This window comes from Aptenodytes forsteri, unplaced genomic scaffold (assembly GCF_000699145.1).
Source record: "Aptenodytes forsteri isolate BGI_AS27 unplaced genomic scaffold, ASM69914v1 Scaffold286, whole genome shotgun sequence".
NCBI classification, from domain to species: domain Eukaryota; kingdom Metazoa; phylum Chordata; class Aves; order Sphenisciformes; family Spheniscidae; genus Aptenodytes; species Aptenodytes forsteri.
The window spans coordinates 129075-151636 of NW_008794491.1; the positions used below are offsets into that span (position 1 = coordinate 129075).

The 22562-nt window shown below is 39.7% G+C and overlaps 1 protein-coding gene across 1 annotated transcript in view; it reads left to right on the forward strand.

Moving 5' to 3' along the window:
* Positions 1-22562, forward strand: part of PRMT8 (protein arginine methyltransferase 8) — a 74180-nt gene that overhangs the window by 34186 nt on the left and 17432 nt on the right. The window contains exons 2-6 of the mRNA XM_009290912.2: positions 6849-7034; positions 11126-11281; positions 17017-17080; positions 20727-20869; positions 21260-21347. Coding sequence (XP_009289187.1) covers positions 6849-7034; positions 11126-11281; positions 17017-17080; positions 20727-20869; positions 21260-21347 — 637 coding nt within the window. The remainder of the gene's footprint in view (positions 1-6848; positions 7035-11125; positions 11282-17016; positions 17081-20726; positions 20870-21259; positions 21348-22562) is intronic.

Genomic DNA, 22562 nt, shown 5'->3' on the forward strand with positions numbered 1-22562 from the left:
TGCGACAGGACAAGGGGGAATGGCTTTAAACTAAAAGGGGGTAGATTTAGACTGGATATAAGGAAGAAATTTTTTACAATGAGGGTGATGAGACACTGGAACAGGTTGCCCAGAGAAGCTGTGGATGCCCCATCCCTGGAGGTGTTCAATGTCAGGTTGGATGGGGCTTTGAGCAACCTGATCTAGTTGAAGATGTCCCTGCCCATGGCAGGTGGGTTGGACTAGGTGACCTTTAAAGGTCCCTTCCAACCCAAACTATTCTATGATTCTATGACTTTCTGAGGATTTGGACACTTAGTGTATAATCAAGTTCCTTGTATGACTGCTCAGTCTCAGTTGTTCTGGACAGAGGTTTTACTCTAAAGCAAACAATAAAGCCTCGGATTTCAGAACATGCCTCAGTGTTTTCACAATATTTTTAGAATCACCATTACCTTAGGGATAACATGTAGCAATTGTGATGTACTCTAAGCTATACTTGTCTGTAAAGGACAATGATTTTCCTGCTGACAATAAATGGACAGGTTTGTCTATGACAGGTTGATCTGGCATTTCAGACACTCCATGTAGAAAGTTCAGAGCAGTGCTTGACTTTGAAGTGGCTGAAAAAGGAGTAGGTTCAAAACAAGCAGTTTTAAGAATCAGTTCTCTCTCCCAATTTTCTTACAGAATCTATCTGGCTAGATTTGCAGTTTTAGAGTTTAGAGATTTGCAGTTGCATTGAACTCATAGTTATCTGCAACTTAAAACAAACTGAGCCTAATTTTTATCAAGCAGAAAGTAGATTTATCGCTACTGAGGAACTGGCTATTTCATCCTGATTTTGAGAAATATCACAACATAAAGCCTCCACTAAGAAAAACAAAATCCACAATGAAAGCCAAACATTCTTTACTGGTCTTTGAAGGCCACTTCCTTAAAACATGTACCTAATGCAGACATTATAACATCCTTGTTTCCAAGCAGTAATGTCTGTCTGCAGTTGAATGTTTGTCTCATCTGGTCTCTGTTGGAATCCCTTGATTCCTGGCTATTTTGCACTCCTTGTGAACTTCATGTCCTTAGCATAAAAAGTTTTTTCCATGAGTAGGGAAGCTAATGAAACCTTGTTTCCTGCAGGTATGTGCTCTTTATCCCCTCATCTCCCAACTTAGTTCTGAGCCCTGCCTAGACTTCTTCCTACATCTTCATTACTCGTCATACAGTATGGTTGGTCTGGAGACTACATATTACACATGTAACACAAGCCAGTTAGCTTAATAAACTTAGAGCAAGTAGAAAGAATGACAACTGAAATGTGGCTGCTTCAATTTCAGTGGATCATCAAATTGGCTATTCTTCTACCTAATTTCTGATTTTCAAGAAATGTGTAGGAATACGTATGTGTTTGGTATTTCCACTCTTCTTTCAAAATAGACTGGGTTGGACACGCTCAAAAGTTACCAATGGGAGACACAGACAAGATACTGTGGCAGCTTCATTTCCTCAGAAAATCAGGTTAAAACTTCTCAGATAATGGACCAGATTCTTTGCTCAATCCAAACAACTTTACAAACCTGGGACAAAGACTCATTTCAAAAGGGTACAAGACAAAGGAGTCAAGGGAGGTTTTAGCCTGTACCATTGTGTAATGACTTCCAAGAAGCTGTTGTAGAAGTTAGCCTAAGTTTTGGCAGGAGGATACCAAATACCTCTTATATTTGGCTATGCCTTTATATCTGCAGCAGGAAAAGCTGTATTGTTGGAACTGCTATCGTGACTGCATATCAGGTGATAATCTCTTGCATGCTAAAGGTATAGATTATTAAATTCAGAATAATGAAAACAGTGCCAGGCATATTCTATTCTAGTAGTTCTGACACAGAAAGCTATTTGGCCCAAGAAATAAGTATAATCAATATTTAGATACGATAAAACCATTTGTTTAAAAATAAGAGAATGCTGAAATTGAATCATATTAAACTATAATTCCATTCTTAATAAGTGTAGTTTCTTAATGAAAGGGTAGGCATTTCCAGACAGAAGATACTGTTAACCTCTTCAATGCCATAAAAATGTCATAAATAACTAAGAATTTGTCAAGGAGAAAACACTGCAGCTTGAACAACAGTTTTACAAGGATTGGAATTTCAACCTCCAGCCCTGTGTCTCCATAGTAATATCAAGAAATGAACATTGAAATTCAAGTTTATTTTTACTCTACACACCTCAGCTTTTGTCATAAACCTCCTAAAAAATGAGTTGTGCATATTTCACCATCTTGCCTCTCTGTAGGCAGATGGATACATCTAAAAGGCTTAAATTTTCAAAATAGCCTGTGAGTTTTGAATACCAAGTTCTCTTTTGTATTATGGGAATTGTACATCCAGATAGCCTTGTAAGTCCATGTTGACTTAGGTCCAGTTTTCAAGAAAGAAGAATTTCAACAGTTTCCATTGATGCATGTGGGCAACTCCACATATCTGAAAGTCACATCCATCACTGAAGTGCCTATATGTGTTTTAGAAACCTATGTCAAAATGTTCAGATGTGTGATTTTGAGAAATGAATGAGAGTTATGAATCTTGCCTTTTGTAAGAATTCAAAGCTTTTAAAAAAAGGTCCTGTGCTAATACCTTTGATGCATCTGTAATCTACCAACCTTGTCCACAAAGAAAGAGGAAAGAAACTTTATTTAATTTTTAAAAGTAGGAAAATATTTCCCAATTTCCTTTGACTTAAGTGTTGAAATGGTACAGAGCAGCAGGACCTAAGTTCCATAGCAATGGTAGAAAAAGATTGCTTCTCAGATCCTTCAGACCCTCCAACTCTGTCTTCAGTAGCAAATGGGAGATGGAAAAATAGAGGGCTACACGTTTAGCACAGTGATGAATGGATTCTGAGGCAGCTGTTTGCATTCTTTCAGACTTCATCTGCATTAGCAGTGGCGTGTTCTGGAACTGCGTGCAGCTGGCTGGAATCCATATTTGTAATAAACATAGTTTATTCAGATAGAATTTGTTAGATTCTTTTCATTGATTTGAGATTTACCCCAGCACAGATGCTTTCCCTTTTCAGGAGTTACTCAAAAGACGAGTTGTTTCTGACATGTAGGGTATATAGGTGCTAAGCTTGTAAATCATATCAAAGATTCTTTTCAGTTCTGGAAATAATACAGGAAGCTATCTTTCCTTGATAGCTTTTCTCTTGGAGGCATGTTTTCTCCTAAAGCAGTTACACCATATCCCTAAAAGCTTAGTTGTTTCTAGTTTAGCAAGCACAGAGCTGTACACCTAAAGACTTTATTGTTTCTGATACAAATAATAGCTTTCATTACATTTCTTTATTTTGTAATTGTCCACTGTGTTTATATGTTTTCCCCAGGTATTGGTTGTCACAGGACATAAGTTACTCTTGGCTGAAATTGTTCACAGTGTCTATAGCAAATCTATGGCAGAGGGATTTCCTGAGCCCCACTCACAAAATTATTCTTGTAATTGTGACCTTGCCTTGGAGTTTCAGAATTACAGTGCTACACACAGAAATTCTAGCAGTGGGTATTGCAGATGCTGCAAAAAAATACATCATTTTAATTTGAAAGGTCTGTGTTGTGTTAATATGCCTAAAACAGAAATGAAGCAGCTGATTTAAGGTCCCTGTGACAGAGTGCTGCTGGCCGAGAAGATCACCACCCCTATCTAGTTTTCTGTTACCCCTTCTGCATGAGGCTATGATACCCATAGCACAGGATGGACAGTGCATGACCTAATGGTATGCACAGCCTAACATTATCACACAACCACCATCAACACATTTTACCATGGACTGCTTGGCTACAAACTAAGACAGCTGAGAAGCAGGCCTAATAGGCTTCTACTTCTTCTGCTACATGGGATACGTACTCTCTGGCAGAGATGTATATGGACAGTTGAGAGCAGTAGGTCTTCAGGTATTTTAGATAAACCTGAAAAGTACTGTGAGTCAAAGGTCTAATACTGCCTCAGTAGCTTAATAAAAGTTATCTTGCCACTCCTTGGCTGTAGCAGAATTCAGCTGTCTTGCAGACTATGAGATTACAATGTTAACTCCTTTACAGCAAACAAAATCATTCAAACAACTTTCCTAGCCTGAGTTGCTGAATTTAGTTTCATTCTGTATCTTCAGTCAGAATAAGCCTTGTTCTCATAACCCTGTCTAGACAAATTCCATGCAGCCAGGAGCAGAACTAATATTGCCTGAGACCCAGACAGAAGATTCACCTTCAAGACTAGTCTCTTTTCCTGTAGAAAATGCTTTCTATTGTACAGCAAACCACATCTGAATTTGTAGTCTGACAGCAATAGAAATGCTAATACCCCTTTAGTTTAATTTACAAAAACTGACAGATCTTCTCTCCAGTAGGTAGCTTTTGAGCAATTGCCTGTGATGTACCATCTTGTGTCTGGAGACCTTCTTACCTAAGACAGGAACAGAATGAAGAGTTCAGTGACTGTTACATTTACATATTTTGCTTGTAAAATGATGTGGAGGACAAGATTTAGGAGGAAAGTGTAAGACCTTACAGAGTTCGTATTAAATTAAAACAAAATTCCGAACATCTACAGTTTAAGTCTTTCTAATCCAGCAGACAAACACAGAAAGGACTACAGGGCAAGGTAACTGCAAAAATTTGATAGTGTGTACACCAACGGGGAAAAATGTTAGGATATAACCTCAAGTATGTAATTAAAAGTATCAGGATTAAATTTGGAACGGTTGAATATTACAAGCAACACCTTGACAGAATGAGCTGTCAAGGTGTTGCTTGCAGTGAACAGGCAATGAAATAGTTTCTTAAGAGAAATGACTGCAGATGGACATTTTAAAACTAGACAGGACAGAAATACAAATACCAATTAGGAACAATCGTATTCTGGGTGGGAGGTGAACTGGTGTCATGGTTTAACCCCAGCCGGCAACTGAACACCACACAGCCACTCACTTACTCCCCCCAGTGGGATGGGGGAGAGAATCCGAAGAGTAAAAATGAGAAAACTGGTGGGTTGAGGTAAAGACAGTTTAATAGGTAAAGCAAAAGCTGTGCATGCAAGCAAAGCAAAACAAGGAATTCATTCACTACTTCCCATCGGGAGGCAGGTGTTCAGCCATCTCCAGGAAAGCAGGGCTCCATCACGTGTAGCAGTTACTTGAGAAGACAAACGCCATCACTCTGAACATCCCCCTCTTCCTTCTTCTTCCCCCAACTTTATATGCTGAGCATGACATCATATGGTATGGAATATCCCTTTGGTCAGCTGGGGTCAGCTGTCCCAGCTGTGTCCCCTCCCAACTTCTTGTGCACCCTCAGCCTACTCGCTGGTGGGGTGGTGTGAGAAGCAGAAAAGGCCTTGACTCTGTGTAAGCGCTGCTCAGCAATAACTAAAATATCCCTGTATTATCAACACTGTTTCCAGCACAAATCCAAAACCATATCCCCAACTAGCTACTATGAAGAAAATTAACTCTGTCCCAGCCAAAACTAGCACAACTGCGTGAGGTGATAAAGTCAAAACCATCAGAAATAGAAAAGATGTATAAATAAAGCACTTCTGGATCTTTGGGGATGAAAGGTGTTACAGGAACATAAACCACTAGTGTGCATTTTCCACAGATGGACCAAAGAAACCGTCAAAAGATGACACATTTAAATCTTCAAATGGACAAGGGAAAAATGTTTTATGTTTTTTTTTTATATTGAAGTAAACTGAACTAGGCTAATTGATGCTATTCAGAGAGAGTACAAGGGATTGATGTCTCACAGTATCAAGCTATAGAAGATAGAGTCAACTTTATGAAAGTGTCTTGGAGAGGCTCAGGCAAATCTGGTCCCCATTGGGAAACTACTAAATCTGAAAATAAAAAAAAAGCACAAGAGGAGGTGACATATTTTAAGTAGGATTGACCTTCTTAATATATGAAGTTGTTGACTCATAATTTGCAGGTGACTTAGTGCACATGTGAAGCTGTAGCATCTTGCTCAGTCTTTCTCAGTTTTCAGCATTTTGCTTCATGTTAAGGATGAAAGATGTAGATGTACTTATGGGCCAGACCATGGTCTGTGTCTCATGTTTGTGAAACATTCTATCTTCTGTCTTAGATGCTACAGGTGTCAAATCTGATTCAAGGGAGTGTGAGCATTCTGGCTCTATTGAAATTTTGGTGTTGGAGATGCAATATGCAAGGAAAATGAAGTGCAGTGGGCCAGGGGGTGTTGGTAACACATAACTCCTGCATCTCCCAACAACAGGAAACTAAATTAAGGGATCACATTTCCGACACAGCTCCCTACAGTGCTTTCTGGACATGCTGAGAGACTTTCAGATAGTGTCAGGGACTTTCAGATATTGCGAGCATTCTCAGACCTACCTCATCAATATAGCCAGACATATTACCTGACAATTAAGAATTGATTGTGAATCCTGTCCTTCTTGTTGGTAACACTGTGTTCAAAATCCTTTGATTATGAGCTCTTCTTTGCAGGGGAACTGTTTTATTACAAGTTACCTCTCACAAAGCTGTCGCAGTTTGACAGAAAGACACTAAAGGAGAAAACCCCACTTCAGCCAACACCAATAATTTGCCATTACTTTGCACTGATGTAGGTATCTGCAGAGGAACATCAAGGAAAAAGCCATTAAGGAAATTTGCCAAGACAGAGCAAGTAAGTTAAACAGCCAGGAACAGACAGCAGCCTAAATTTCACTTATGATACCCCAGGTGTCTTTGGTCTTACTATCTCCTAGCTAGTTACAATAATACCACTATGCTAGACATAGAGAGAAATGTTTTATTTTAATAATGTCTCTTAACAATATTCCATGTTCTCCTAGGTTTGCCCCATCCCATCCCAGCCTCCTCAGCCTACTGTTGTTCCAAAGCCAGTTCAATCTGTCATACATGTCCCGTTGCAACCAAGCTGCCCGGGCCGAGGCAAGATGGCAAAGCTCATCAATCCAGAAGAGATGACATCCAGGGATTATTACTTTGATTCCTATGCTCACTTTGGAATTCATGAGGTAATATTTATTTTTATTTCAGCAATTATTTTTAATAATAATAATAACAATAATAATGTTTTCTTTTATTTATTAGTTATTTATCCCCCTCCCACTTTGCTCATAATTATATTCCTCCACCTTTCCTCAGAAGATTGTATAATCTGGTTAAGTGCCAAAGATATCACCCACTTCTCTAGAGACCTGTACTCAAAACCTCTGTCCCACTTAGATCCTTACATATATGAGTTCTCCACAGAGCTTATATTAGCTATTTTTACAGTGGTGATCTTCATGACTGCATCAATTTAGTGCATATTTGTGGGCTGCAAACTAACCCAACCACACATGGAAACTACCTTATTGCTAAGTTAGGTCTTTTGTTCTCTTGCATATTTGAGCACAGATGCCAGCAGAACAGCTACTCAACTGACATGAGAAGCCAAGTAATTTCTTGACTTCTGGCATGTTACTTGAACGCACAGGTTGCGTTAATGGGAACATATAGCCCAATAGCCTCCAGTAAATACACTCCTGGAAAGAATTCAAAATACAGAGTGGACCATATTTACCATCAAAAAGTTGACTGTAGACCAATTCTAAAGAAGACACTAGTATCTCATATTTATGTAACCCAAGAGGATGGAATCTTAAAGTCTAGGATGCAAAAAGGCCAACAATGTGAAGTCAGTGGCACTTTTCACAAACCACATAACAAACTATCTATTTCCATTACTCTAGTAATTGTTTGTGGGGTGTATACATAAACAGAAGATTTCTATCTGCCAATTACATCTTGCCAGTGTAGCATTCAGAAATTCAGTCCAAGAATGGGAGAAGGAACAATTGCGTGGGAAGGAGACCTAAGAGAAATACTGAAGACACATCAGAGACCTCAAATCAGACTGAGCTCCTGATGGAAGGATGCAGCTCTGTAGGTCTCAGGGAGTGCAAGGGAGTACTTGGGGCCTCTTGCTGAGGCTGGGAAGTGGGAGGTTGCGTCCTTGCCTGCAGGAGGTGTGCACTGGTAGAGGATCTGTGTGAACAAGTAAAGGAGCTGCTAGACGAGGTTGGCAGTCTTTGCAGCATCAGGGACTTGAGGAAGAGACTGACTGGGTCTTCTCCAATATCTTGAAGGTACAAAAGCCTAAATCCCCAACTGTACTGAAAGGAGGGGCAGTCAAAGTCTGTACTTAGCAGGTTTGGAAGTGGAGACTTCTCTGATGGTGAAGGCTGGAAACTTGTGACTTCTGGCAACAGGAGGAAGGCTCCTGATCCACCTGCAGATCTCTAGCTACAGAACAGGTTCAGCGCCTTCATTGTAGTTGAGGGACAGGAAGTTCTGTCCAATGAAGCATCAGAATCAGGTGGCCCTGAGCCATGCAGAAGCACTGGGAGGAAGTGACAAGTGATAGTAGTGGAAGGTTCCCTCCTGCAGGGTACAGAGGCCCCCATCTGCTGACCTGACCTGCTGCCTAGGATCTGGGACATTGTGGAGAGGCTGCCTTTAGACCAGTCTTGGATTACTACTGCTGCTCTTCCCCATGAGCACCAATGAGACCTGGAGCATATCAAGTGTGACTGCATGGCTCTTAGTATGATGATCAACAGCAAGGTGTGCCAGGTGGTTTTTTGCTGCAATTCTAACAGTGCAAGTAAGGACTTGAGGAGAAGTGCTCCTGCAGGTCCACAACTGGTTGTGCAGCTGGTGTCAATGACAAGTTTTCAGCTTTTATGTCTACGGGACCCTCTTTGAGGATTGAGGTCTGCTAGGAAGAGATGGAATCCTCCTGACAAACCAGGCCAAAAGCGTCTTTGCCAACAGGCTGGCCAACCTGATGAGGAGACCTTTAAGCTAAGAATGATAGAGGAAAGAGATGATGACCCACAGTCACACGGGGAAGTGGTGGACCAAGTTGGTAAGCAAAAGATGCAGGATGGTGTGGACAAGACCTCATAGTCAGTCAATAAAACAGCAGAAGGGGCCAACCCCAAGTGTAAGCACACAAAAAATGAAGTACCAAGAGGCAGCATTATGAGGGAAGGTCTTATACCTTTTCTGGAAAATCAACATGACAGAAAGCCTCTCTGAAGTGCCTGTACACTAATACATGCAGCCTGGGAAATGAACAGGAGGAGTTAGAGGTCAGTGTGCAGTTGCATGGCTACAGTCTCACAGGCATCAAAGAGATGCTGTGAGATTGCTCACATGACTGGAATGCCACAGTAGCTGGATACAGGCTCTTTAGAAGGGACAGCCTGGGAAGGTGAGAAGGGAGACAGAGCAGCTGAATGCATGGAATCATGTCCACTATGGGACAGATGATGTTCCAGCTGAGAGCTTTTGGATCAGGATTAAATGGCAGACCAACATGGTTGACATTGTTGTGGGTGTCTGCTACAGACCACCTAATCAGGAAGAAGAAGTAGATGAGGTCTTCTTCAGACAGCTGAAAGAAGTCTTATGTCTGCATGAGACATGAGTCTGTTTTCTGGTCCATGGGAGACTTTAATCACCCCAATATCTGCTGAAAAGCAACAGAACAGGACATAAGCAATCCAGGACATTTTTGGAGTGCAAGATGATAAATTCCTGGCACAGATTACCTGAATCAATGGGCAGGGGGGAGGAGGATGTGTGGTGCTCTGCTGGTCCTGATACTTACTAAAAAGAATGAACCAGCTGGGGATGTGATGGTCAGGACAGGTTTGGCTGCAGTGACCATGAGATGGTAAAGTTCAGGATCCTGAGAGCATGGATGCTCTCTCAGGACCCATGCTATTTGTCTTGTTGACAACCCTGGGTTTCAGGAGAACAATCTTCATCCTTTTCATGGATCTGCTTGGAAAAATCTCATGGGAGATAGTGCAGAGAAGAGGTGTCCAGGAAAACTGGTTGATTTTCAAGGCTCACTTTCTCCACGAACGGTCCATCCCGACATGCAGAAAGTCAAGCAGCGGTGGCAGGAGGCCTGCATGAATGAACAAGAAGCTCCTGACAAAATTCAAACAAAAAAGAAGCATACAAGAGGTAGAAGAAGGGTCAGGTGACCCAGAAGTAATTTCAGGGCCAGGTTTAGGAAAGCTAAGTTGCATCTAGACATGAATCTGGCAAGGGATGGGAAGGGTAACACAGCAGGGCTTCTCTAGGTGTATTAACAGCAAAATGAAAATTGGGGAAAAGGTGGGACTGTTGCTGAATGAGGCAGGGTATCTGGTGACAAAGGACATGGAAAATTACTTCTTCAGTTCTGGTTCTACTGGTATGACTTGCCTTCAGGAATCCCAGGTCCCTAAGATGAGTGGCAAAGTCTAGAGTGAGGATGACTTACCCTCAACAGAGAAGGCTCACTTAAACAAATGGGACCTGATAGGCTGTCTCCACCAGGGCTGAAGGAGCTGGTTGATGTCATGGGCAAAAACTTAATTGGAAAAAAATATTCTTTACTGGGAGGTTGGTAAAATGCTGGCTATGGAGCTTCCATCCTTGGATATATTTAAAACCTGATTGGACAAGGCTCTGAAAAACCTGTTCATGTCATTTGTGCCTCTTGTTCTTTAATTGGTTACCACTGAGAAGAGTCTGTCTCTGCCTTCTTTCCTCCCCCACTCAACAGATATTTATACACATTGATAGGATCCTCCTGAGCCTTCTCTTCTCCAGGCTGAACAATCCTAGCTCTCTCAATCTCTCCTCACATGTCAGATGCTCCAATCCTTAATCATCTTCATGGGCCTTCACTCTTGTCCTAGACAGTGGAGTTGTGCATGATTTAGGAGAAAAGGAAAGCTTGGATTTCTGTATGGCTTCTGTCTAGGCCCAAAGCAGTGCTGTGGTTAGATTACATTCTGGTTGTCAATTGTAACACTGAAGTAATATTTAGAGAAATAAAATTGTACAAAGGACATCATGCTTCTTCTTAATAATTCAATTCTAAGTAGCTAGCATTTTACAGTTGCTTTGATGTGTGCCCCCCAAAGTACTTGAAAAACTCTTCAGGTTGTGTGTTAATAATGCTTAAATTATAATAAAGGAATGCATTCACCAACAGTGTTGAATGCATATAAGCACTTCAAATAATAATAACAGAATGCTTTTTTTTTCATCACAGGAAATGTTAAAGGATGAAGTGCGCACATTAACCTATAGAAACTCAATGTATCACAATAAACATGTTTTTAAAGATAAGATTGTCCTTGATGTTGGAAGTGGCACGGGAATCCTCTCTATGTTTGCTGCAAAGGCAGGAGCCAAGAAGGTATATGGGGTAAGAAGACTTTCTCTCATGTTTTGAGTTTGTTAGTGCATTTTGCCTGAGAATTTGGCTTGGTGATTTACCTTTTCTTACTTGTCTTGGTTTGAAATTCTTCTCTCCAAGCTCTTGTATGGCTTGATTTACAGTCACTTCAGTGGACTTCTGTTGCTTTCTATGACCTGCAGTAGTGTGCCTTTTGTAAATCGAGTTATAATGTCTTTTCTTGTGTGGAATCTTTGGTGATCTGGTACATATCCACATTTCTTCTTGGCTGCAAAAAAATGTTAAAGGGACTCACTCCTACTCAGAGGGGTCAAAGGAACGATCTTGCTTTTTTTAAATTCTTAAATTCTGCAACTTTGTAGTCTTGGAAACAAATTTCATGAATACACTTTTCCCTGTACGTTACAACTCAGCAAATCATGCAAGAAAGCATGTGCATGTTTTCTGTGCCAACAATAGTGCTTTTCAGAGGCAGAAGGGAATGATTACCTTAAATACATTGAACTTTAGGAGCATGAAAGTGCAGTTCCCTGCAGAGAAGTCATTAGAGCATAGGTTTGCTTCTTAAGTATATTCAGTTATTTGTACTGACTCTAAAATAACAAATACCATTTCTTTTTGCTTTGGACTTCTGTTTGCCCTGCAGACACAACACAACATAGAAAAGGGGAACTAGGTTCTATTTCTCTGTGTACTTCTTTGACAAAATTGTTTACTAAAACTTAGTTGGCTACATCTGTGCATTTGAAGACACTGATGTCACTGAATATCTAAACTGCGTCTTTATTACTTGTAATGATACACGAAATGCAAGGACTCCTGTTCAATTCTCAGGCTTATATTTTCAAAATCTAATGTTAATTCTGAGTGCCTCATCTGAGTATCAGACTAAAGCATGGAACTATAGATAGCTGAAATCAGAAGGTGCTGGCCAAAGTTTTGGAGTTTAAGCATGAGACAATATACTGAATTGGCAGCTAGAATGTATTTCTTGTAAACCAAGTACACAATTTATTACCTCAAAGCCTCAGGGAGAATAAATCTGAAGCCTTCTCTGATGGAGGAATGCAGGTCTCATGCAAGGATGTTTCAGTGTTGTAAAAGTATAAGCATATACAAAATGATGATGCTGTGCTCCCACCTTCCTATCTCCCAGATCCCTGGCCATATGGTCTTCCTCCCTCCCTTGTGCTGGCACTGGTGCTTATCTGATTCTACAGTGAGCCAGCTCACTGGCATAAAATTCACCCAGTAAAAGAAAAGTAAATACTTTTCCACAGGTTTGTTGTTGTTGGGTTTTTTTTGCTTTGGACATCTTTACAGTTCAGGCTGTACCTCAGGCATTTATAAAGCTCAGGGGCACACCAGTGTCAGCTCACCAATGGACTGTTCAGTACTGAAGCTGGGGGGTGTGCTATCCAGGAACCTCAGCTCTCAGAAGAACATATTTAGGTGTGAAACTCCTCTGCAACTGCAGAGTTTCAACCTTCTTGTCACATGATCTACCTCACCATGAACCCTGTCACACAGCAAGCTGCAGAGTTGTATTTGTGTTGGAAAAGCAGACATTTCAGAGATCTGGCAGAGATCTTACAGTCAAATTCAGACTTTATGGTCCTATTGGCAAAGAGTGCCAATGGAAACTGTGAGTGTTCCTTTTAAAAAGCAAACATTTGCCATGAGTGTTTACATAGACCTGAGATGTTCCAGTTTCTTCTCTACAGTTAGATGCAATTTTTCAAATAGCATGATGTAGGAACTGTTGACAAATGCAGAGTGTTGGTTTTCTGACTACAGTTCCACTGAAATCACTCTCCTGCTATCACTCTTTCCCTTCTTCAGGTTCAAATTCATCCACTCCCCTGTCTGGTTCTTCTTATCCCCTCTTATTCACTGTTGGAACTTATTCCTTGCCATTACCTCAGCCAACTGCTAGAATCATCTCTGGGTCTTCAAGAGGTGTAAATCATAGAATCACTGACTTATAGGAAGATTTACTTTAGAAGACCTCTGGAAGTATCTAATCCAATCTCCTACTCAAAGCAGACTTGAGTTTAAAGCTATATTAGGTTGCTCAAGGCCTTGTCCAGTCCAATTTGGAAAATCTCCAAGGGTGGAGACTCTAAATCCTCTCTCAGCACCTATTCCAGTGCTACAATCATCAGGAATTTCCCTTGCCGCAGCTCATGATTACTGCCTTTTGTCTTGTCACTCTGCACTTCAGAGAAGAGTTTGACTTTGTTTTCTCTGCAAGCCCTTTTTAGATAGTTGAAGATAGCTATTGGATTGGGGGGATCTCTTCTACAAGCTGAACAGAACCAACCCCCTCAGTTTTTCTTCTTCCTTCATGTGCTCTGACCCCTAACCATCGTGGGAGGATAACAGTAGATTGTGCAATGATGTTCATCTAACTCGGGAGCTGTTGTAATACGTGTAGAGATAGGATTAGCATGTGGCTGGTGGTGCTTGGGAGGTGTGAGTGAGGGACAGAAAAATACATTCAATTATCCCTTGAAACCTTGGTTCATCTGCTGCATTTAGTCATACAAAATTCAGGGCAATCACTGCAGTAGAACTGTCTGAATTCTATGGCATTTTCAGACAAACCAGACAGTGTAGGTAAGGAGGAGTTAAACAGACACATAAAATGAAGGCACATGTCAGATGTTAGCTGATTTGGATAAAAAGGTGGTGATGAGGACACAGCCCAGGGGAAAAGGAAAGCTGGGAATGTGATGACTGTTTCAGGAAAAGACCCCAGTAAAAGAGGAGACATTCACAGCATTAGATTGAAGACTGAGAAGTAAAATGAAAGTAGAGATGAATATACACACACACAAAACTAGATACAGCTGAAGAAACTCAAGGGTCCCTCAAGGGTCCATACTGTGCCCACTACTATTAATATCTTCATTAATGACATAGATAGTGGGATTGAGTTCACCCTCAGCAAGTTTGCAGATGACACCAAGCTGAGTGGTGCAGTTGATGTACTTGAGGGAAAGGATGTCATCCAGAGGGACCTTGATAGGCTTGAGAAGTGGACCAGTGTGAACCTCATGAAGTTCAACAAGGCCAAGTGCAAGGTCCTGCACTTGAATCAGGGCAATCCCCAACGTCAGTACAGATTGGTTGATGAATTGATTGAGAGCAGCCCTGCAGAGAAGGCGGGTACTGGTGGATGGAAAATTGAATATGAGCCAGCAATGTGTGTGTACAGGTCAGAAAGCCAATCATATTCTGAGCTGCATAAAAAGAAGCATGGCCAGCAGGTTGAGAAAGGTGATACTCTCCTTCTACTCTGCTCTGGTGAGACCCCACCTGGAGTACTGCGTCCAGCTCTGGGGTCCCCAGCACAGGAAAGACATGGACCTGTTGGAGCGGGTCCAGAGGAGTGCCACAAATATGATCAGAGGGCTAGAATACCTCTCCTATGAAGAAAGGCTGAGAAAGTTGGGGTTGTTCAGCCTGGAGAAGAGAAGGCTCCAGGGAGACCTTATTGCGGCCTTTCAATATATAAAGGAGGCTTATAAGAAAGGTAGAGAAAGACCTTTTTACCAGGGCCTACAGTGATAGGACAAGGGGCAATGGTTTTAAACTGAAAGAGGGTAGATTTAGACTGGATATAAGGAAGAAATTTTTTACAATGAGGGTGATGAGACACTGGAACAGGTTGCCCAGAGAAGCTGTGGATGCCCCATCTCTGGAGGTGTTCAAGGTCAGGTTGGACGGGGCTTTGAGCAACCTGATCTAGTGAAAGATGTCCTTGCCCATAGCAGGGGGGGTTGGACTAGGTGATCTTTGAAGGTCCCTTTCAACCCAAACCATTCTATGATTCTATGACTGTAAACTGAGGTACAGACATATTTTATTGGAACACACAGTTTTTGTAAAATCCAAATGCTTTGTAAAATTGGACAGATTTGAGCAGATCACTGACTTGAAAGAGAACTGGGGAAAAACCTGACAACACTGAATTTTGTTCCTATTTCTTCACCTACAGAATTCAGTATTTTCTTTTTCTGAAATGACTTGCTTTTTAAAATAAAATTGTACCATAGTATAGAGTTCAAGTCAAAATAGAGACAAACAGCTTTAGCCACCCTAAAGCAAGTTTATTTTCTGAAATATATCTTCCTTTCTGGAACATTTGAGTGTTGTTTTTTTATTACTTTGCTTCTTTGAGAATGAAGTTGATTTTTGGAAACTCGTAGTCATTCATGAAATAGAACTTTTTATTTGCACCTTTTTCTTTAGAAAGTTTGGAAAGCCACCTCCAAACACCCACATACCCAAGCTTTATTTAAAATATCATCCAAAACAAGCAGAAAGAATGGGCAATGGAATTGAAAATGCCAGACAGATGTGAATACAGACAGGAAAACTGAGTATGTTATAATGGCTGTAAGTATAGACAAGGCATACAGTCTATACAGTTTACAGTAAGGGAAGAAGAAGCTGGATGGAGAAAAAGGACAGAGTTCTCCGCAGGGGATTTCTTCCTGGGACTCTCTGGACTGGCACTCTGGTGTTCCTTTCGACATGCCTTGGTTTATGTTCAGGCCATTGAGTCAGACATCTTAAGGAGCGGTTTACATCCCCAGGCAAGCTAAGTAGAATTAATGCTTGTGTTCCCATGGGGACAGGGACTGATATTATGACTGCTATTATGTCTAGCTGTTTCATGGGCTATATAAAAAGAATAAGGGATTTGTGTGTCCTTCCATCTGCTGTCCTGCCATCTGTGAGTGCCATCACAGAGGTCTTTTAGAGGTTAAATGGAATTCACTGGACATATAAAACACCTCACTGGAGATAATATAATTCTATTTGACATTCCCATAGGGGAATTAGAGGGACAAGGATTATACAAAGTATTATTGGCAGTTTAATGTCAAATCTGGAAGAGGTAAATTAGGAACTGATTAGGTAACTACCAGCAACTTTGGCCCTCATGATTTTAAAACAGCACAAAAAACAGAGAGATTCATGGAATGCAGTATTTCTCTAAAAGATATCAAAGGTCATTGCAAACATGGGCTTTTATGCTAGAACTCAGACTTCAACAAATCTAAGAGCAAATCTAAAACTAGAAGGTACTTGGTAATTCCTTTCCTAGTAAAAGCACAGAACTGGTCATAGGAAAAGACATGCAAATCTGGATGTTTTTGTAAATACAATAATTTCAGTCATTTCTTATTTGTAAAATGTCTGTATTATTTTTTGATAACATGCATTGCCAAAGATGATAGATTTTTCACAGAGAAAAGCAATTGCTTCTTGACACAGACCAGTATTGGCATAGTTTGAATTTTAACATTATTCACAAAGTTTGAATGTATTTTGTTTTAAAATACATGAGGAAATGTAGTACCATGCTAATTCATTCCCTTCAGCAGATTTTTTTTGGGGAGGAGGCAATATTCTGAAGTAGCAGGAATAAATTAAATAATATGATTAATAAATTATGTAATTTTGTAGTTAGGACCTCTTTTTTTTCCACATTTCAATAATTTTAAAAACAATCTTTTCTATATGAGCCAGTTTAACTCAAGCACAGACTGCAGTGTAAATCTTAAGATATCATTGATCATGATACTGCCTGCACAGGTTTGATTTACTCTTCATCAATGGTTACATGCTCTGTAGAGTCTTTGCTGCCTTCAGTAGATTTTGTTTTTATTCATATAGCTGAGATCTCTAACACATAATTACTCTTCCTCTTGTTTTTCTTTTTTTCCTAGATTGAATGCTCAAGTATATCTGACTACTCAGAAAAAATTATCAAGGCCAACCACTTGGACAACAGTAAGGCATATATAAAAATAATTTCTTCAGGAGAAAGAGAAGATAACTCTTCCGCTTTTTCCGATTAATTTATGTTGTGTGGTTTATATGTAGTTGCACTTTTGCATAATTTACTTATGTAAATACAAAACTAAACACCTCATTCTAGGCACTACAACAGTTCCTCATGGGAGAAGTTACTTCTACATTTACTTCTAGGCTCACAAAGAACAGAAGCAAATAGGACTCATCAGCGGGCAGTTTGATTTAGCAAAGCAGACAGAAGACCCTGTATTAGAGCTGAACTTTTCAAATTAATTCTGCCATTTGAATTCCACCTTATCGCTTAAACAGAATTGAGACACACACACACTTACATTCAAATTGAAATAAGATTCAAAGCAAATAGTATTCCATATCAAGACAGATTTTTCACTAAGAGTTTCTTCTGACTTCCAACTTTAAAAAAAATATATTTTTTAAAAACCATATTGAAACACACACACTCACACACATGAAAATGTTCAATTCTCAGAATAACAGTATCATAAAAAACTTTTTTTTTTCTTGAAAGGAAAACTGTTGAAATTTCCAGGTATGTGGAAACACTTCAATTAAAAAAAAATACTAAAAATACCCGCAACCTACTGAAAACTCTTAACAAAAAATAATCTCCCAACAAGCTCTTTTTCATGTCTTCAGTCCTCCTCCAAATCACTGCACACAAGATATCTTTGTAACAACTTGAAAAATCAGGCTTTTTTTAACTGAGGCTGTGAGACAGTTCTTGTTTAAAAGTGCTCTTTGTGAAGAGCTTGCCTTTGCTGCAGGGCCACGCAGGTCATAGCTGGCTAGACTGTTTCATTTGCCCCCGCTTTTAGCTGTGTCTGCACTGGTGCTATGCTAGCACATGTGCAGGAATAGATTTCTGTTCTGGTTTAGATCTGCTCTAATTTTTATTGCTGTCACTGGCAGCTTCTGACTAACACGGAGCTGTCTGGGAGGAGAACTGATTGTACAGCATGCATATTCAAGTGGTGTGGTGTGAAAGAAACAGCAGTGATGCAGAATATAAGAGGCCAGCCAGTGTATGAACTTTTGGTTCAGAAAAAGAAGGAAGCAAAGAACCAGAAAATACTCTCCTCCATAGTAGTGATAAGGCACTGAGGTGTTGACCTCAGCTTGGTTATCCTGCACCTTTGGTGCAGAGCCTGGTGTATATTCCCAGAATGGCCTTTCATCAAATAATTACACAAACAGCATACCATAAATCAATTCACGTTTGGATTTCCAGCAACAGGAATTGTGTGTGAAGGAACCATTGTTAGAATAAATAAGAAGGATCCAGTGTGCTCCAGAGGTTGCAGAAGGTATTTATCTCTGCTTCCTCCTCCTGTTTCTCCAAGGAGCAAGTCCTTGGAAAAACTGTGGAGGAAGAAGCAGAGACCCCTCCTCTTTGGCAGCAGACTTGCCTGGACAGGTTCAGCAGTCTGTCTGACTGCAGTTTGGTCTCCAATATAAACAAATTACACAACTGAACTAACATTTACACTTACACACTTTACACTGACCCACAATCACTTTTATTTTAATGCAACCAGGTACTGAGCCAAAGGATCTTGTTGCTCATGGAAATTTTTCTTCCCTCCCCCCCCCCAGTTGTTTAGAGAAATGCAGAGTCAGCAAAAGGGGCTGAACCAAGAGAAAACCCACTGTTTCCAGAACAGATACAATACAGCTGGGGACAGCACAATCTGTTCCCACATGGTGCTTTATGAAGATGTTTCATCACAGTGAAGGGAGGTGGGAGGAACTTGTGCTGCTGCTGCTGCCTAACTGTTCTAGGTATAAACAGAGGGCTTCAAAGTCTGCAGGTGTGTCACTCTGGTAGCTGTCAACAGTGCTAAAATTCACTCCAAAAGGTCAGTGGCAGTGAAAGTTCTCAGGAGAAAAGAGAACTAAAGAGAACTCGTGGCTGGAGCTTATAGACATGAAGAGTCTTCAGTATTACAGCAGACTGTGAAAGGAAGGAGTTTAAAGAATGTGAAGGAGAAGAGAACTATGCTCTTTTCCAATCAGGTTGCTCTTACCAGCTGATACTTTGTGTTACCAGTCTGAATCAAGAGCGTTCCCAACTTCTTAGGGGGCCAGTCTGGATTAAAAGTTTTCTATGAAAGTAAAGTGGCCACATCTGGTTAGAGTAATACAAGTACTGCATGTATTTTGGAAAGATGAAACCTCATTTTCCCTGGGCTGAGCTCTAAAAATGACTCAACCTACACTTCCACTCTTAAATAGCTAACCTAGTTATAGCTAAATAAAAGTACCTTCATCTTCCTCAAACTGAGTGTTGACCACTTTCATGAATAAAAATTGCCATCATTAAAAATTGCCATTTTTTAAGAGTAATACAGTAATCTTAGCAATTAGTAATGGAAAGTAAGATATTCTCTACTCTATTACTGAATTTCAAGTGTATAAGTTACCTTGTCAAGGAAGAATCCAGAACCATGAGAGTTTACCCACTGCAACAAACAATATAAATAGCAGACAAACACAAGCTGAAAATTATTTGTCTAAAGAATTTGGAATACATTTGTAAATAGGAAATATATTTTAAAAAATGCAAGAATGATTGGTGAATGGTGTAGTGATCCTAAACCGAAATTATTTGTTACAACTGAACTAAATATGGACCAGCATTTAATTTTCCTTTAAGCAAAATATCTGTTCTAGTGTCAACCAGTTCTATTAATTGCTTGTTGATTTGCTTTTGCAGTGCATACCCAGTCCCCTGTAAGTAGTATACAGTATTGCCAGTAATTTAGTGTGCTGTGTTGTAATAGTGTCTTTGAGGATCTGGTATTCTACTCCACCAAACTTCTAGCAACCTTTTTAATTTCCTTGAAACTAATTTGGTGACAAAACACCTGACAGCAATGTTTTCCAGCAGTCACTTTAGATAACTGTGGAAAGTTATGCAAGTCTAAACTAGATAGAATATTCAGAGTGAGAATGCCAGTATGTTATAAAAGATTCAATCATGAAGCAGAAAGAAATGAAAAATTATTTTTCATAAGAGAACTGTGTACAAACTTTCTTGTTTGTGTACTGTCAGGCTAGATCTGACTTTCTCAGCTGAGTCAGCTCCCCAGAATTCATGGAAGAAATAAGCCTTAGTTTCCTTATTGTGAAGCCAGCATAATATGTTTGAAAACCAGATGAGAATTAGATCCTAGTTCCATAAATCTCTAATACCTCAGCGATGAGATCATGTTTAAAGGATTCTAGGTGGATTCTTTGCATTACTTGGTCAATGATCTAGAAATCTTCCAAATTCCAAAGGGAATGTAAAATGAGATCATGCAGGTAACCAGGTAAGGCCTGTTTTTCTGTTGTTTTTTATATATGAGTTTTATTTAGTTTGGGTTATGGTTTTTGTTGGGGTTTTTTTCCTTTTATACTGATACTAAAACTTCTGTTTATTATACTTAACTGCAAGTATTTTTAAAATAGTGTAAAATCCATTGAGTCACATGGAGTCACCCCTTATCTACAGGCATTTAAGAAGAGAATCATATTGAAAAGGTCAGCCTGACGTTCACCAGTAAGGAACTTAGTCAGGTGTTTTATTATGTGAAACATATTTCTTGGATTCTTTTTTCAGTAATCACAATATTTAAAGGTAAAGTGGAAGAAGTTGAATTACCTGTGGATAAAGTAGACATCATCATCAGCGAGTGGATGGGTTACTGTCTGTTCTATGAGTCAATGTTAAACACAGTCATCTTCGCACGAGACAAGTGGCTGGTAGGTGCTCTGCATGTCATACTCCTTGCTGGAGCAATCGTCATTTATTTTCTGACTACAAGCCTTCCCTTTCCTACTGTCACCATAACAAGACCCAGTTACATCTCCAAGTGCCATTTCTTAGGCTTTAATGAAAAGATTAACAATGGGAATCTCAGTGAAAGAGCTTTGCTTTTGATTAACTGCTGGTGAAATTCCTATAGACACTATCTAATGACATTGCCACAGGCTGCAAGAGTTGCTGAGATTAAAGCTGATGTGACAATCTGAAGGAAAACAATAAAGGCATGCAAGGGGTGCTTGTCTGGTTTTTGTATGTGCAGTTCAAAATGTGATGTCTTTGTCAGGTGAATAGATTACGAGATCCATTTCCCCACAATTCATCAACAGAAACCTGGAGGGCTAATGTTTCCAGACCGAGCTGCTTTGTACGTGGTAGCAATTGAAGACAGACAGTACAAGGACTTCAAAATTCACTGTGAGTAAACGCCTAACTGTAACCCCCCTTTTCTATGGTTATTTCCCTAAACTATTTGATTTATAGTGGCTTACTGTAATCTCTTCACTGGCAAAGTTTTGCAAAAGCCAAGAAATCATGCTGACCAGATCATGGCCAGAATTCCAATATAAACATGAACTCTCAGAAAACTCTAGTCTGGTGATAAATTCAGGAAACTTGCAGTAATTTAAAGTGCACAAAGGAAAGATGCATGAATAAATTGATGTAGACCTTGCTTAGAGTTATACTGATACCTCTACCTCTATTTTAAAATGTGGATTTTAGGAGATTTGTTTTGTTGTTGTTTTGATAAATACATCATCCCACATAACTGCCATTAAAATTGGTAATATTCTCTTGCCATCCAGATGCTGGTTTTTGTTTTTAAAATAACAAGAACAGAAAAATTAGTAAGATGCAAATGAATTCTAAATGTTAAGAAATAAGCCTAGAAAAAATATCTCACTAATAAGCTTGTCAAGGAAAAAAAAAAAGTAATGCTTTTTTAAAACACTTTATATGAGAATTTTTAAATCAAAAATAAAGATCAGAAATTTTCATTTTACTTTGATGTGAAAAAAAGTTCTAAACTTTTTTGTTTTACTTCATAGATGCATAAAATTGTCTTTTTCTTTACATTTAAAATGTTTGGGTTTTTTTTTCCTTGAAGTTTCATTGAATAACTGGTGCTGTTAGTGACCTCTACAGGTCCAGCCTCCTGCTCCAAGCAGGCCAGATTTCACAGTTAAAGCAGGTCACTCAGGGACCTGCCCTGCAGAGTCAAGAGATGGGGATTCCATAGCTTCTCTGGGCAGTTGTTCAAATGCTGAAGCACGCTCAGGAATAAACATGTTTCTGAATATCCAATCAGAATTTTCCTTGCTGAAACTTGCCTTCATTGTCCCTTGTCACCTGAAGGGAATCTGTCTTTTTCTTTGTTTCTGTAGCAGCAGATAGCAATTAGATCCTACCATTAGCCTTTGCTGTCCCAGGCTAAGCAAATCCAGTTTTCTTGGACACTTCTCATATCTTAGCATGTGGTTCACTTTCATCACCGCAAGGTCATACTCCTGGTTCATGTTCAACTTGTTGTCCCCCAGGTCACCCAAGTTTGGATTTATTTGGTCATAATAGTTTTGATGAAATAAGTAAGTTCTACATTATTTCACTCTTCTATTTTTTTTCTTTTTTGAC